This window comes from Sinohyriopsis cumingii, chromosome 2 (genome assembly GCF_028554795.1).
Source record: "Sinohyriopsis cumingii isolate HCF-2022 chromosome 2, ASM2855479v2, whole genome shotgun sequence".
Taxonomy (NCBI): Eukaryota; Metazoa; Mollusca; class Bivalvia; order Unionida; family Unionidae; genus Sinohyriopsis; species Sinohyriopsis cumingii.
The window spans coordinates 47,994,996-48,013,604 of NC_142962.1; the positions used below are offsets into that span (position 1 = coordinate 47,994,996).

Below are 18,609 nucleotides of genomic sequence, written 5' to 3' on the forward strand. Positions count from 1 at the left end.
TCTGCAAACAAGCCTCCAAGGTGACAGTCCTGCAGTCTTGGCTACAGCTGAGGAATTCTTCAGGAAATCAACAAAAATATCACAGGGATGCACTTAAAATACAGGCCACTGGGAATTAATCCTACCAAGTTGACAACCACAGTTCTCCTGAACAAAAGTGGACAAGAGGCAGAGAAAAAGCGATTGTTTTTGCCATTGTTTCTCTCCATTACAACATCATTTTTTAAAGAAAATGATACCCTATTCATGCTGCTCTTATCAAAATATCCTAGTAGGAAAAAGGTTCCAGTTTGTTTGCAAATGGAACAAAATTTGCAATGACAATGGATGGACCCCAGCAATTGTTTCTGAGTGACTAAATATCACCTGTAGTGCACCTCCTTTATTGTGGGTACCCTCAGCTGCAATCTTCCCCACTGCCACATTCAAGGCTGCCAACTTACAGCCGGAAATCAATGATCTTCTTCAGAAAAGGGCAGTAGAAAACTTAAATTATCAAGGCTTTTATTCAAGGCTGCTTCTAGTTCCAGAGAGAAACAGCACTCTTTACCCAGTTATCGGCCTAAGCACATTCAATTCATTGAACCTCATTTTAACAAGATAACCGGGTGGGATTTTCGGATTCACAATAGAACACTTTTGACGATGATAGAAATACAATGTTTAATAATGGATGACTTGAATAAGCAACTAATTATGAAAATGTGTGTATATATAATCCAAATATTAGATTTAATTAATATAAGAACGCACAGACTTAATGATGAAAAATACAAATAAATTAGTTTGGCAAATACAAAGACAAGGGGTGAATGGTTCACAACGATTTGACAATGAAACAATGGATATAGTTTACTCAGGGAGTAAACGATGTAAAATTTTACTAATGTAGTAAAATGCATTCACTCAGGTAACGAAATTATGGTGATAAAAAAGAGGGACAGATATTCAACTTATCTCTACAGTCCCAAAAGATACACTGGGTTTTACAAACTCCAAAATTAGCCCATGGCAAATTACATGCATGGAGATACACCACATCATCAGTACACTTTGTTTCAGCTCCATGGCTGCTACAGCTCAGCTTCACAGACTCCAAACACTGAGAACACTCTGGACATTAGACACTCCGGTCACTTAAGACACAGACACTCTGGTCACTCCAGACACAGACACTCTGGTCACAGACAACTCTACAGCTGAAAATGTGCAAGTCCTTGAAGCAGACTGCCGGCTGACAAGACTATTCCGTATTGTAAAGAAATTTATGTACGGTGAGGTATTTATACACAAACATAGCCTGTGCATTGTAGGTATTCGGTTCGTCCCATTGAGAGCACTTTGCATGTGCGGCATGGGATGAACTGAACTCACTATTTCAAAATACAACACAATATACATAAATCACTCTCAGGTGTACACAACAAAACCCGAGTACATATATTCAATAAATGAAAGAGTTTAATTCCGTGACACTCATGGTTCGCAATGGAAACACCACTCTAGGTTCTAAATGCCTTCTAAGAGGGGATCTATGCAGTCAGTGTGGACTTACAAGATGTGTATCTTCATGTCCCCATTCACATGGCTTCCAGGGAGTTCCTGCGATTCACTTACAAGGACATTGTCTACCAGTTCAGGGCATTCCCAATGGACTCAACATTAGTACTTTGATTTTTCGCTCGATTGATGGACCAGGTAATGGCCCATGTCAGGACTGCTTCCTTGGTGGCAACATCAAACTACTTGGATGACATACTACCAAACATCAAGTGAGTTGCAAAATATCTCTTGTTACTCATCTTCTCAACCTTGGCTTCCTTGTCAACAAGGACATATCTGACTTAATACTGACTCAACAATTTGTCCATCTAGGTATTGAGTTCAATGCTCAAATAAACAGAATATGTTTTTTTCAGGAATGAGCATTGGAAATCATAACAACAGTGGCTTTCATGCTTATACAGGACAATCTTTTTGGCAGAGAATTCCTTTGCCTGCAGGTTTGCTCAGTGCAGCAGCAAACCGCAATCCATGGTCATCTCTTATTTTCCCAATACAAATTATTCTGGTGTCCAAATGGAGGCTGAGACTTCATCCAACCTCTCAGAGTCATCACAGATATGAGGTTTCATCAAAGAGGATGGGGCAACCTCATTGGTTCATGTTGGGTATAACTTTGCAAGTACAACTGTCAGAAATCATAATTTGCATGGAAGTAATCACAGAGGGCTGGCAGGTACACCTCCTTTCATCATTCTAGGAAGTCATTGGAGTGTCCCTCCACACTATCATTATTTAAATAGAAACATTTTTGAGATGAAAGTCATTGCAAAACTTTTCATTGGGGGCAGGAGGTTCTAAATAGGAATGGAGTTCTCATTCTGCCCAAAATCTCCATCGTGGTGACTTATCTCAAAACTGACATAGAACCAAGTCCTTAGACTTTTTTGTTCTTGACTGTGATTTTCAAAAATGGTGTCTTCATTGACAAGTCCATGTCAAAATGCCTTTGTCACACCAGTCCTGGATCTGAAGGCTGATGGTCTTTCTAGACCTGTACACTTACCCTCCAACACCTATTGATTCTGATGGGGATACAGAAAGCAGGAGAATTGAAGTGCTATCTAATCCTGATTGCTCCACTCCACTCAGATGGGAAAAATTGTGGATCAGTGACATCATCAATCTTGCAATAGAAATCCCCAGGAAAATTGAGATATTCCCTCATTTGCTCAAGTAACCATATCAGCAGGCATTTCATCCCACCCAGTGTTGCTGAACCTACATATCTGGATCATATTAACCCCTAGCAAATTTCAGGCGAAAACAACAAAAACCTCTGGTTTATGTTTTAAACAATCCCTAAGGCACAAACAGTTTCACAACCAGTGGAGAGAATTGCTCCAGTGAGACAGCCCTCTGCTTGAAAACCTTACAAAAACAAATGGAGATTCTTCACACAGGAGTGTACCAAGGAACACATTGTACCCCTGTAGACATATACCTCAGATAGCTGATCTTGACAATAAACAGTTTGCACTAATCACATTCAAATGGTACTGTTTCATGATCTCAGAAACTCATCATCATGGTTAGAGGATATTGGACAAAACAACAACTTTGCCAATTTTCTGTCCACTTTTAATTACACATGTCCAAAGACATTGGCTTCGTATCTAAGTATAATCTCTCATGGCCAAACAAGATGCCATTTGCACTGCTCTCAGAGGCCTCTTTCTTTCTCCTCTCTTATAAGACCTGCTTCCTCACTGCATTAGCAATGGCAAGCAGAATTAGAGACATACATGCTGTATCAGTGGACACAAACTATTTGCAGTTCTGACTAAATGGGTCAGAATCTCTCATGATGGCTCCTGTTTTCATTGCCAAGAACTTGCTCCCATTCATGGGGAATCAGACTTTTGTAGTGAAATCCCAGTCTGTGCAGGACACTTCATCTCAAAGTCATCTACAGAACCCATGTCAAGCTCTGCATTGTTATTTATAAAAAAGAACTGAGCTGTTTTGTCATGGGAGATCATGCCTCTTGGAAAGGATGATACATCAGCACCGATATTTTCTTCCTGGATAAAATAGGTTATTCATTCCGCATATTTTGAAATAGCTTATGATCAGTTGAATTTGCTATGCATTTCACCTCATGAAGTTAGGACAGTTGCTACAAGCATTGCATTTGAGCAGAGTGTTCTCTGGCATTGTCCATGCCATGGGATGGAGTCCACTTTCACCAGCATTTATCTCAGCTTTTATATTAATACACCCTTTCAGCCTACCTGCAGTTTAATCAATATAGAGATCATGCCACCTGCATCAATAGTCATTGAAGTATTCATGGGATTTGGTGCCAGGCCATCTAACTGCCACCTAGGTGGACAGATAACATTTAGTTTTTTAGGTAAATCATTTTAGCTTGGGAAGGCAGGATTTGCTAGGTAGGAGTTATTCTCCTAAGGTTATTATGGTCAGTAAATATTATTGAAGAAAATTATTTTACTACAAAAAAATGGTTCTCAAAGCAACACATCTCAGCTGGGAATTTATTTGCTGGCTAAAACCTGTTGGGTCACCTCAGCATAGCAGCAGATCAAATCATCTTTGCCCAGCTCTTTGTGGGACACATGATGTCCCATCTTAGCAAATAGGAGAATCTCATCTTGCTACAACAAATATTCCCTTGTAGATTTCGCCTTTGTGAATTGCAATCTGCATGAATGGGTATTGTGCCCACCACCGGTCCTTATTTTAGGAAGTCAGTCAGGTATTTTCCCTTCAGGAGTGTTTTCATTTTGACAACTCCCTGTATTAGATTACATCAGAAGGCAAGGGAGAACTAAATCTCCATTTGTCGTGCAGTTTTTGACTTGTGTTGGTGGTGTTATCATCGACAAATCCACATGCTCATAGCTCATGTTGGCTCATTTTACTAATTGGTATCAGTTAATTCAAACTGAATGGTCTCCAGTTTTTAGTATTTAAATGAATCTGTGTCCACTTGGTCTAACCAGTCATGGATCTATTTTGCAACAGGTTGGAATGCAGAGATATCCACTTTTACCACACCAAAACAGCCTGGGCAGTCTACACTCTTTAAATGAATTGAAATGGTCTAGATGCATACTCATTCCCTCCAACACCTCTGATCCCCGAATTAATGCAGAGGGTGATGGAAATCAGAGTGCCATATGGTACAGAATGTTCTCTTTAAATTGGAAGAAGCATGAATAAATATATCCATTGAACGTAGCAGCTGAAATTCCTAGGTAAATCTTGATCTTGTCTCATCTACTAAAGCATCATTGAATGCAGATATTTCATCCAAAAAGGTAGAATTGTTGAACTTGCATGCCTTTATCTTATCAAGCAAGCCCTAGTGATAATACAATTCTCATCAATATGAAAGCATAGAAATGGAAGTGAAGAGTATTCTTCCAGTTGTGCCAGTCAAAACACATCACTTAAGTTAACTTGAATTAAAGCTTTTGACACCAGAGATAGAGAATTTTCTTCTTTGGTTCTTTGAAAAGAAGTTACCCCAGTTCACTATGAAAAGGCTACCATTCTTTGATCTCAAACACATTTGATCATCATGGAATGCTTCATAATGGCCAAAACAAAGACCTTTCCAACCTTTTGGTGGATTTTGATTTGTCATGACCAAAGGCTTATACCTGTATCCAAAATGGACACTACCGTGTGTTCTCTTTTGCCTAAATAAACTACCTTTCATACGATTGTATATAGCTTCATTGATTCATTGATTTGGTTATTCTAGTCACAGCATGCAAAATCATTGAGGTATATGCATTGTTGGCCAGTCCAAACTATGACAGTTTTTTTTTTTATTGCTTAGAAAAGGATCCCACTAATGGAGAATCATTACCTTGTAATGAAATCTCTGGTTTCATTGAACCCTTTGCTTTAATGGCATCAACATGACTACATAAGGACTCTGAATTGGCACTTAAAGCCAACTGAGCCAGTGAGGATATATAGATTCTATTTATTTCAACCACTGAAAGACAGAAGGGACAATATGTCAGCTTAGACTCTATTGTTATGTATATTATGGGTTATTCACTTAGCTTATTAAGAACTAACTTAATTCCAAATGATTTTCTAGTGCTTATTGGCTCATGAGCTTATGGTAGTTGCCACTATCATAACATTTGAGTGTAACTTTCTTTATCTTTCACCACGGAGATCTTTCATTCCCATGGGCTCAATTTGACCTGACGGGACTTACAGCAGCAGCACAATAGACTGCCTTCCTGTGTCATTCAGCATCTTCACAATGATGCAACCACTCATGAGGTACTTTGCAGAATCAGATGGGGTCTTCTCCAGGTTAAGAGGATGTAACTCCCTGCACCTCTTACCTAGAATTCTAATGTATTATGATCAGGTAATGTATTTGAAGAAGAAACCAATTTTTGGAGTAACACGCTTCTTTGATAATACACACGCTCCTAGCCTCCTAGCTGTTACATCAAATTTTAGTTGAACATGCACATGTGTGCCGGTAGTAATTGATGTGTGGACGGGATACTGCTCCAAACCCTCCACCTAAGGGGAGATCACTTTTGCCTGACTTAGTAGGCAGACATCTTTTGGCACTTTTTCTGCTAAAAACAAGCTTGGGTAGGCCAGATTTATGTGATAATGGTCATACTCCAAATGTAATATGATCGCATAAGTCTTACTGAAGAAACATTTTACTCCAAACATTGTTTTCACTATTGCATTTCCTTGGATTCCTTGACAACAGTGACAAATTTAAGCTTGTCCAATCCAAGCATTTTAGTCATTTGGGCAAGGAGTTCTAAACCCTCTTGAACCAAGGCTGCCATTCATGGGAAAGTATATTGAAATCATCTTGATGGTTTTTTCCATTCACTTCAAATTGAATTTAAGTCCAGGATTTTTCTGCATCCTCAGTATCTTCCTCATTCCTGTATGTATATTGTTTGTTATTCCAAATGTGATCCTGTTGGTGAGACAATTCCTGTATACAAGTAAACCTTGATTGTTTCAGGTCATTTCTGGGAAGAGGCTCACCCAATGGGAATAGCTGCTTCTACAGCCTGGAAGATTGTGGAGGCAAGAAATGCTGATGCTGAGGAAGGTGAGAAGATAACCGCATATTCTGTACTGAGCAAATAGTCCTGTGTCAGCAGTACTTTGCATGCATGTTGTTTTACTGAAGAAAAAATTGAAGGGCTGTATGTTAATAAACCTATTTATACATAACAATATTTACTTGTTAAGCTAACATCAACTTTTTATCTTTCATTTCAATTGAACTGTGGATGAAGATTTATTTACATCATCTATGGGGAAGAAAAACAAACATTTCTATAATTGTTTATCAAAGATACATTTATTTAACTACATTTGACTTCTTTAATCAGTGTCTCTTTCTTCACAATTACTAGGTTTCACTGGGAAGATAAATATCTTTGGATGTACTTTTTACCAATTTAGGAATGGCGGTTATGGAAAGTCAGGTGCACTGTTCATGAAAAACTCTGTAGCATCTATATGGTGGGCCTATATTTTTATAGATGTGGCTCCTGTTTCTCCTTTAAATGTTTCCTGGTCACATTAATGTTATGAATATTAGTCTGCTTTCTCCTTAATCCAGCTCTCCTAAAAATATGAAAATTGTCTTTTATGTCTATATAAACAAACAGCAATAACTCTTACATATTACCTCTCCTTGCCATCACCAGGTGTCAGTAATCTTTCAGTTTAATACAGACCATCTTCACTAGCCAAGGTTAAGATATGATAATCCTATCTACATCTTGACGGATCGAACAGATATACTGGTGTTTTGTCCTAGCGATATCAGTTGGATTTCATGAGGTGCCTTCCTTAGTATGTAATGCCAACTAACCAATAGCATGGTGCATTGTACTTTGGCCAAAAATTGTGGAGGTATTTTACATAAAAAGGATACTCTGTAAGTTTAACATCAAAAGTATGACTATGTACCAAAATGAAGCCATTACATATCTGTGTGAAATGTATTTGTGCAAACATGGACTGGCAGTGGAAAATTGCATATTTATCAGTCCATTAAGTTGTATGCTTCCCTTGTCTTGTTTATAAGAAAACTGAGCGTCAGAGGACTGGCATTTTGTGACCTCTGCTCTACCACAGGGGTTTGTTACAAAGAAAATTTGGAATATCCATCCATGAATCAAGGGATGGGGGTTGTAACCTGTAACAATTAACGTCCTGTATTTAATTATAACTTATTTTCAGTTGGCCAATGAGAAGGTAGTATTCCATTTGGGGCATTGTTTTTGCATATGAAGCGGGCACGATCAGGGTCATGTCGAGCGGCACCATGGGAAAATGATTTGGCATTCCTTAAAATTATGATATTAAGTGAAACTTTTGATAGGGATACACAGTTGAATGCCTGAGCTAAATATTGCTACCAAATTTATTCAGCTATGCATAACATAGCTTGAAATATCAGCATTTATTCTTAAATAGGTTTTGCGGGCAAGGATACAAGTGTCCTCCCTTGTAGTTATTATATAGTACATGTGTGACAGGTCAGTTTTAAGCAACGATACGAGCTCCTGTGGGTTGGGAGAGTTTGGAACAGCACCTACAAAAGAAGCTACATACAGAAAAATTGAAGCTGAGAAGGCATGTGGAAAAAGTGCAATTAATTACTATATGAAGAAAGATTTTTTGCATGAGAGAAAAGCTGTAGCTTTCAGTCAGAATATGCACAATGCATGTCGCTAATACAAGCACCAGCTTGAAAGGACATTGCACATTGAGGAAGGCTAAAGAAATATTTGCCAAAGCCACAAAAAGAGCTCGACTGGCATATCAACAGGTTGTGTCCATTGGAGAAAAAGACAAATATATGGGATTATTTGTATATAGTTGATGTACTTGGATGTTTATTTTAGTTTTGTTATGAAAAGAGAGAAGTATAATATATTTGCTGCAAAAATTGACAAATTATTGTGACTTAATTACAATGTGAACACAGACATGCACATGAAATAACTTAAGCACCAAAAGTATTGGAGAAAACATTCATGTGACAATAAATATCGTGAAAATATTCAAGTCAAGTTGAAATTATTTGGTAAGTTTGTTTTTCAAATGATTATTTTGTTATAAATTATGATCATAAGTTGCACCAGGATCAGTTTTTATGATTGTAAAATGCATTTTTGGCCGGGGTCTTTGGCCCCCTGGATTGGGGACACTGCCCCTAGAGACCCCATTGGGGGAGGACCCCCAAAGCCTCCGTTTCAAATTTTCAGCTTTTTTTGTGGAATACCAAAATCATGTCTGCAGAACTCAGATCATCAATGAAAGATGGTACATTGGAATTGATAATGATTGAAAAAACAAGATGCAGAAAAAGCTACTATAAACAGCCTGTGTCAGAGTGTGTGTTATGTTCTTGCATATTCTGCATGGGAACCCAATTGGAGCAAGGTGCCTATTCAGAAGGTGCAAGAGTGCAAAACATGCATTTCTGACACTAAATAATTAAGTACGTTACTTTACTGATGGTTATAGATGTTGTAAATGGTTTACATAAAGTTTAAAATCACTATTTGTTCCTGAAAATCAGCATTTTTGTCATAAGCAGTCAGCATTTTTGTACTCGGGTTGGCAGCTATGGCACCAGATGATCAGAAGACGTCTGGTCAACAGTTCATGAAAGAGTGCCACAAACAGAGAAAACAGAGACAAATCGCATTACTAACACACATATCTGTTGTGAGCTTGATGGGGAACATTGTTTGGGTCCCCAACCCACACCCCATATAAGGTATGACATACACAGCCATTGGCTGCCATCAGATCTGTGGAAGAGGATTGAGTAAGATCCTGTAGCTTTGCCATCTTGACCACTTTAAATACCATCATTACAAGTTACAGATAAAATTATAAGCCTTTCTTTTCAGAAAACTAAGGGCTTGAAGTGTTTTCATTGTGTTAATACAAAACTCACTTTCAGACTGAACTCCTGGCCTTAAATAAAAATTTGGTGGCTCAAAATTTTCTGCTAGATTTTTCTACAAAACTGCTCAAATATATTTTGTGCCATTTTAAAGCTGCTGCATAGCATCATTAGTGACTTTCCAGCTTGCTGAAAAATCAGGAAACAAGAATGCATGGGAGTCAGTGGCCATAATCGTGAGAGTCGTTAACAGAGCGGCTCATCATTCTATGGCTGAGCTGGTTTCAGCACATGGCAGGTTAAACGAAAAAATAGTCTTATCTTGAATTCCTGGAAATTCTTTTCAGACAGTAGAGTGTCAGTCCTATCAAGGGACTATTGTTCTCAGTTTGAATTATTTCAGGTCTCAGTTCTTGTTGGCAAGAGAAAGCTTTACACTGGGACTAGACAAGTCATTTAATGATGCTAAGTATTGAATGATAAGTGATGGTTTAGTTATGTCTTGCTGTTAGTGTGCATGCATTTATATGTGTGTTAATACTAACTTTATCTCTTACCACAGGTGTTGTCTGGGGTTTGCAGCCAAATGGAGGGTTGTTTACATTTCCACCTGATCGGCTGAGCTGCTTTGAACTCCCCCGGCCACCAAAGCTTCCAAACTTTGTTTGCATGAGCACATGTCCGGATGCATTTTGGGCTCTGAGTGATATTGGTGACATCTACATACGAACAGGGATGGGGCCACACTGTCCTAAGGGGTCTGGATGGGAAAAATTGGATTTGTCTCAGCTAGGTGAAGGATGATTCCATCTCTGTATACACAGATACAAATACGTATAAGTTAAAATATGAGACTAGATAAGGACACACACACACACACACACACACACATACACAAGTCTTGTGTCTTGACTTACGTAGTATGTAAATATTCATGTTTATATTCAAATATTCTCACTCATATTGACATAATACATATGAAAATGTCTATATACATACATATTTATATATACATGCTTTTGAACCTGTATTAACATTTATGTATGTGATTTAAAAAGATATAGAATGGTATAAGAATGTAGTCTGTGTCTGCAAATTCCTTGCAAATAAAATAACTGAATAACTTTAAGTTAAATTAAGAAATACTTAACCAAACAAAATATAATTATTTATTATAATTCCTTCTTTGTTTCTTGTTATTGACTATTGTTTGACACAATATGAGGAACTTAAATTAAGAGTCATTTAACAGGAATAAACAAGATACAGGTGTAACCTGTTCGCATAATTTTGTATGTTTCCTTTTGTAATATGCTATTCCATTGAAATTGTACACAAATAAATGACTGATTAAGCATATCTTGTTAACAACTATGTCTTTTGCAATATACTAGAAAATATCTTTGACCCAGATTGTGAGACCAGTATCTTGATGATCAGCCTCACAAGATCTCTTGAAACTTTCATAGCCTAATACTAAACAGTTGTGTGAAATATTCTCAGGCAAAGATATGGAATTCTGCTTGCAAAAGGAGCAAAAGCTGATCAGAATTTTAAAGAAACTTCCTTACATGTGTGACCCAGCTACGGTTATTAAGCAATTGTAGTTTCAATTTCAGTGGTTGTATGACTTGTACTGTTTTTGCAGGGCAATGTAACTTATAAGCTCTGTAGTTCCATTCTTTTTTGTACTCATCCTCCATGTTGGAAACTAATATTACCACGGAATGTCGGATAAATGTGGTGGTAGTGGTCTTCTGGGGAGAATCAGGTGAGTTTGAATCTCCCTGGGGCTGACTTACTGGGTCAGTCACACTAGTACCACTACAGTAAAAAAAAAAAAAAAGAATACATGGTAATAGAAAACTATTCTTGTATGGTATTCATTTTGAAACAAAAGAGAGGATGAACTTTCAGATGACTATTCTTATATAAGTCGCTTTTTAATCTAGATCTTATTTGTGAATGCCTATTATGCATTGATTAATGTTTTTAATTATTTCAGAAGGCATGAGGTATAGTTACTGATTGTTTATTTGTTCTTGTAATTTTTATGCTGCAGACACAAATTTGCTAAATGTCTGGAGACATTTACACAATAGGGAGGGAATATGTGACCCAGGTGCAAGTTTATCATGAATGAATGAATGAGTGATTGATTGGTCACAGTGCATAAAGTACACACTAACATTGATCGCATGCTGCCTAATAAAATCCCTTAGCACTTTTCTTGTATGATTTAGATGAACAACACCTTACTCATTCTGCTTTTGCATAGGCCTATAGATATGGTCATAATTTGAGAGAATTGTAACATTTGTAGATTTTATGTCTGTTTTTTATCCGGTATGTTTCCTGTTGGTTAATAAACCCATGACCAGCAAGTGCTGTAGTTATTTCTATTTGTACAATGCCCGGCTTAAATATTTGAAGCATTCATTTCAACTTGATCTTTGTGTATGCAGTGTTCATCACCTAATAATTTTCTATAGACCTGCCATACACTGGAATGAATTGTATTATCTCTCCCACCCATCCAATCAACCATCAGTTACCAAATTTGATTCCATACAATAACTTGACTTCATCGCTGTCTCCGGTGACCAAACATTGTGGATGGCTTGCACTGGGAGTAAGGAAGGACTATATCGATATCAGGGTAAACCTTTCAAGGGTCAGGGTCACTGAAAAAGAATAGTTTCTACACAGTAACTAAAGTTCTCCATTGTCTAGATACCAAACTTTGTGGATGGCTTGCACTTGGACTGCGGTAGAGTTCTATTGATTTTGGGTCCAAACATCAAGGTCACTGTCTGAAAATAGAACATTTGTTTCAGTGCATTAACTTGAGTTCTCCATCATCTATGGCTACCAAACTTTGTAAATTGTTTGCAGAAGATGGTTAAACATGGAATTGGCATATAGTATGCCATTCATGGTATTCTTGTTATGTGTTTAAAATTGATTTTCTTTCTCCAATTTAATGCACAAGACTTAATTTTGGCATTGCTCATTATTATGCAACTTTCTTTTCATGAACTATCGCTCTCTCATACATGGACAGATAGCGTAGCCAAGGGCATCAAAAGAGACCAGGTGTATTTGTATTCTAAACGAGCTTTCTTATTAAATAAACAGTTATTATTATTATTATTATTATTATTATTATTATTATTATTTGATGCAATATTTAATGCCATATATATTTTGTTCATGATGCATTAGCACTATTGTGGTATGTGTGATTTGTTTAACATTAATTCATGTATTTATTTCAGCTGACAACCAGTTAATTCATGTCTCCTGTGGACAGCAGAATGTGTGGGCAGTTGACAGTGATGGGGATGTATTCCAGCGGATAGGAGTTCGTGCCCCATCCACTCACAGTCTTAATGCTGCCTGGCTTCCTGTTGACCGAGGGGGCACTGTCTTCACCCACATCAAGGCAGGGCCGCAAGATTGGATGGTGAGATGCAGAGTTAATCTACATCCCACAGTTATTGTCTTTTCTTTTAAACACTTTAGATTTCACTGTAAACAATACACCATATTCATGTATGCATCTTTTGAGAAGGTCAGATGTGCAGTAACTAATGTAAAAACATTAGTATTAATCACTCCAAAAAAGTATCAAACTCAGTTTGTGGATGGTATATTTGCATGGGTATTTCTTCCTGTCCGACACAATTTACTACATGATTTGTCAACTGCACATTTCCCTTGTATGAAACAAATGTAGAAATTATGCTGTTGTTGTGGCAAGTACACACAGCCTGGGGAATCTGATTTTTTTTTAATGCTGCCCTAGAAATAAAAATAGGTATGACAACAGTGGGCAGAAGTAGCCTTGATATTGCTCACATAATCAAAACAATAATTTGTACAGATTTCACTTATAAAAAAAATTTGTCTAAGATTTTGACAAAATAAGTTCATTGGCCAAGTTTGATAAAAATTCAGTTGGAAATACATCTTGAGTGCTGGCAAGCATGGCATATCATTAATAAGGGAACTTATCCAACATCTCAGTAATATAAGTTCAAAGAGTAAGTTCGATCAAATTCTTTTAATAATACAACTTCCATGGTTTGTGTTTAACAGAGAAACACAAGTGCATATGGATATTTTATAATATGAGTGCTACTTTCTTACACCAGGTATGGGCAATAGACAATCGACGGCAGGTTTATGTTAGAAGTGGTGTGACAGATAGGATGCCTGTTGGGAGAACATGGATCCATGTACCTGGTAAGTTGTATGAATTCACTTTAATTGGTTGGCTACCAGATTGCCTGTTTGGAGAACATTGGACCTATATACCTGTTATGACTTCACTTTTATTGGATAGTTACAAGATTTCATGGACTTTCATATGCGACAAATCATGAATTTAAGGACGTATGAAAAATCAGCATCTTTTAAGAAAATAGAACTCATTGCCCACAAAACTGGATCCATTTCCCAGAAAATAGGGCTCATTCCTCCCAAAAAAGAACACATTTTTAAGTATAACAGTTGAAATATAAATAAAGCACTGTTTTTTAAAAATAAACAAAGCTAGAAAATGTGATGCCGATGAAAATAAATGATTTTTGTGTGTGTGTGTGTGTGATTTTGATTTTTAACGTATCTTTAACAATAATTATTCACATCACTATGATGTCTGCATTGTAGCAATTTATAGTTAATATCTAACACTGGGGCTTCATGTCACAGACATGTAGCATCATGTCCCTCCCAGTCACATTATCTTGACACCAGGCCGACCAGTCCTTGCACTAACTTCTTAATGCTGATTGCCAAGTGAGGCAGTTGCAAGTACCATTTTTATAAGTCATGGGTATGACTCAGACAGTGTTCAACCCGCAAGCTCTTGTTTCCGAGGCAGACACTCTAACCACTTTGACCATCAGAGCAGCCAAAACTAAATGAATACATGGTGGTCGTGTTTCATTTATTTGAAGTTAATGTTCTGGCATGTAGTTTTTATCCAAATCATGTAAAGGTCAGATCATTTGAAAAGGTTTGTTATGCATTTTGTTTTATGTCAAAATAAGACCAAAAAAACATGTAAATCTAATCTAGTAACATGAAGTAAAATGAAATAGTGGTAATCATGATACTTATTTAAAATGCTAAAATTTATATTAGAAACAATAGTTATCCATGTTAAAAATACAGGTTTATTTCCCTCTTAAGCATTAAGAGACAGTGACATTTTTTCTTACCTTTTACCAACATATTAAGAGTATTCCATAAATGAAGTCAAATTGTGTTAAAATGGTTTGACATAAAGTGCTCTCATAATGATTTCGACTTTTGTCTCAAACTTAGAAGTTTTTTTAGATAATATTGATTCTGTTTCACACAGTTCACATTTTTAATAGCTTGTTGGGTGAAGAAAACATGTAAACATTTCTAGATGTATCTTCAGGTACTCTGGCAGTTCAGTTGACCATTTCTGAAAGGCATGTTTGGGCCCTAAATCCATCTGGGGAGCTTCTTTGCCGCTTTGGCATCTCCCAGGACAACTATGCAGGTGACTACTGGAAGAAAGTTCCAGGTAGTTTTGTGCAAGTGTCAGGTAAGTTATAAATAATTCCGTTATATTATTTCTGAGCGGTTGTACTTTATGTATTGTAATTGATTACTTAATGTGCCTTTATGTATTGTAATCGATTACTTAATGTGCCTTTATGTATTGTAATTGATTACTTAATGTGCCTTCTGTCACAAAGTTGCAGCAGTTTCTTCACTCTTTTATGTAAAAGAAATATGCCATAATACAATTGAGCTGTTTCTTTAGAAAATTGTCTAGAATTCCCTTATATGAAGAAGGTTATTTTAAATTGGAAATAATTGAACATGTGCTGTTTTGAGGGGGGTGGGAGATACTAACCCAAGGTCATTCAGTTTCCAGCTTTAGATGTAAAGTTTGTCTTTGTTACTTTGAATGTACCAGAAATCTGATTTCTTCAAATATGTTCCTCAGTCACATTAACATTAGGAATTTAAGCCTGCTTCAGCCTTTACCAGCCCTACTACAAAGATGTTTGCTGTATATATCATATAGAGAAAGGGTAATCACTCATGCCCATTAGCTCCCCTAGTTGCCATTAGTTGTTGCAAGTTTTTAAACTCTGCTGCTGTCATACAGTCAGCATCTTATGATAACCTCCATTCAATCCATGCCAACAAAGATGTGAAATTTTAAGCATTCATCTAGAAATTTGCATTTATATTGTGTATTAATCAGTCCTGTACAGGGGGTATACATTATTTTTTAAACATTATTTCCAATATTTTCATGAATTATTTTCTCAGGACTTCATCTATTTAGACCACAAGGTAAAACACTGTCAAGTTGTAATTCATGATTTTGTTTAAACTGCTTATTGTTTGCTCACTTTGTTGGTAAAAGGTGTTTCTTCTAGCAAGTTATTTACACAGCATTGTTAATTTATACATATCTTGTTTTGTTTTATTTGTCGTTTCTGTGAAACATGTCAGTGAAGTGTAATAAATGCAGCTAGTTCAAAAGACATGCAGTTGTGCATTTTGCATAAAAATTGTGTTTTGTCAGTACCATGTAGTGCGTGTGCCAAATGGTCCTTGAGTCTACTGGCTATGGTTTTGCAGAAATTCACCAAAGGCAAAGGAAAGATAGAGATGACAACTTTATTTTTAAATTTTGCTAATTTATCCTGTTCTTATATTCCAAATATCCAGTTGATACATTCTTTCACTGGAGTTTAAGCTAGAGTTGATGAAGTCAGTATAACCCTCCATTAGATGGGATGAGTACACCATTGGTCTCAGTCTAACTGATGCATATTTCACATCCATATCCACCTGCTGTCATGAAAATTTCTTTGTTTTGCTGATTGCGATGAGCTTTACCACTTTTATGTTCTTCCATTTGGTCTAAACGTCAGTCCCGAGGTCTTTACCAAAATCATGGATTGTGTTGTCACCCTGTACTGGTTGACTTCATCTTTAAGTAACAGCAGTTTACTTGGATGAGATCCTAGAGGAACAGATGGTAAGTTCTATTCTTCTTAAGGGTGGAAACAATCTCCGATCCTTTTAAGATCAAATTATATTTCTGTCAAAACTGGGAAAAGTCCAACTTTCATCCATCGCAGTTCTTTGTCAACCTGAGTATGGAGTTTATGATCAATCTCTATATGGTACATCTCCCTTGTATTCATATAGTATGTATCATCTGACTCACCAACTTTGTTCCAACAAGACTTGGATTTCAGCAAGAGAGTTCTTGTAGCTGCTGAGATTATTCATTATGGCAGCAGACATAATCTCGCAGGATCGTCTTTTAATGTACCCCTTACAGGTTCCAGGGCACCCATTTTCCAGTCCGCTCAAACAAATGACCAACAACACAGCAAAAGGCCAGGATCTTGAACATGGTATGAACGGTCTTGGGTTAGTGGTGCAACCCTGGTTGGCTCACAGTAAGAATTTCTCTAGAGAAGTATTAATCAAAGTGACTGTATGTATAGGTGCCAGTACATAGGTTGGAATCATACCTGCTGCAATGATTCGATATGGTCAGTGACACGTGGAAGCCAGGGGAATGCCCCTCCACACCATCCTTCTTGAAATGAAGGCTGTCATCAACAGGTTTCAGTTTTGGAAGAACCAATTTTCAGGGAAAACGTCCTGATTATATCAGATAAGTCTTTGTTGGTGACTTAACAGCCTCAAAGACTAACTCCATATCCATGTACAAATCGGGCACAACCCTGGCAGACTCAACATCCTGAACAACACTACCAAGAAAGATCAAGTAATTCATAAGGAATGGTAACACCATCATTCACTCTTTCATTAGATCTGCATATGTTCAGGGCATCCAATGGTCAATCTTTTGGTGACAAGGTGGAATCACAAGCTCTCATGTTCCTGACTCAGAATCTTGGGCTGTGGATGCACTGGAAATGATCTGGGAGGGGCTGTGTGTCTTTGCCTACACACCCATGGTCTTGGTACCATTCATAATAACAGAAATGGAGGGGTCAGACATGCAAGATGATTCTGATGGGATAAGTCACTGGTCAATGATCTACTCAATTTTGCAATTGATTTGCCTACCGCTCCGGTGGCCTGGTGGTTAGAGCGTCCACCTTGGATGCATGAGGTTGTGGGTTTGATCCCTGGCCGAGTCATACCAAAGACTTACAAAAATGGTACTAACAGCTGCTTCGCTTGGCACTCAGAATTAAGAGGTTAGTGTTAGGACTGGATGGCCTGGTGTCAGGGTAATGTGATTGGGTGGGACATTACGCTACATGTCTGCGGCATGATGCCCCATTGCTAGACATCACTATAAAGTGTCACAATGCAGACCTCCTAGCGATATGATTGAAAAATTGTTAAAGCTGCATTAAAAATCAAAATCACACACACACAATTGATTTGCCATGAAAGATCTCAGCCAGGTGTGAAATAGTAAAAGAAACAAAACAACCCTGTCTTGATAACTAAAAGCAAAGTTACACCAGTTGAAATAAATAGAATGATGGAATTAGAATGAAAATTTCAGATCACTGAACAACGAATCCTTCAAATGGGCAATTTAACTTTATTTTAACTTTTGCTATATAAAAATTAAAGCTGTATGCTTATGATGTTAAGGACATAATTGAGATGCAATGATTTTACTTATTACGTGTCCCTCCCTTATCTGAAATAGACTGGAATCAAATCAATGTTATTTACTGCATGTTTAAATACAGTCAAACCCACTTATCTCGACCTCGGTTATCTTGAGAACCCATTTATGTGTAGCGTTTTAATCTGGTGCCAAAAAAATCCTTTGTTATGCTAATTTTCCCCCACTTATCTTGGCTCCTGTTAAATCGATAACCCTGTTATGTGGGGCGTAAGTTTTGGTCCAAAGTAACATGTGGACCTGCTTAATCTGAGGAAATGCAACTTTTAATGTTCATCTTGGAGAAATTTTACAACAATTGATCCAGTGTTTCCACTACTACCAGTACCTCATACTGCAAGGATGGAAAAGTGGGTACAAGACCAAATTTAACCAGTACAAATGCTAATCAACCAATCTTAAAAATGCATGGCTTATCTCTTGCATAGAGTGGAGAAAATTATGT

At 37.2% G+C, this 18,609-nt stretch overlaps 1 protein-coding gene across 2 annotated transcripts in view; it reads left to right on the forward strand.

Moving 5' to 3' along the window:
* The window catches only part of LOC149804784 (tectonin beta-propeller repeat-containing protein 2-like), a 75,431-nt gene that overhangs the window by 42,523 nt on the left and 14,299 nt on the right, over nt 1-18,609 (forward strand). For both annotated transcript variants that reach the window (XM_089944563.1, XM_089944570.1), the window contains exons 12-16: nt 6,557-6,646; nt 10,035-10,265; nt 12,751-12,938; nt 13,630-13,720; nt 14,907-15,056. In XM_089944563.1, the coding sequence (XP_089800689.1) occupies nt 6,557-6,646; nt 10,035-10,265; nt 12,751-12,938; nt 13,630-13,720; nt 14,907-15,056 (750 nt within the window). The remainder of the gene's footprint in view (nt 1-6,556; nt 6,647-10,034; nt 10,266-12,750; nt 12,939-13,629; nt 13,721-14,906; nt 15,057-18,609) is intronic.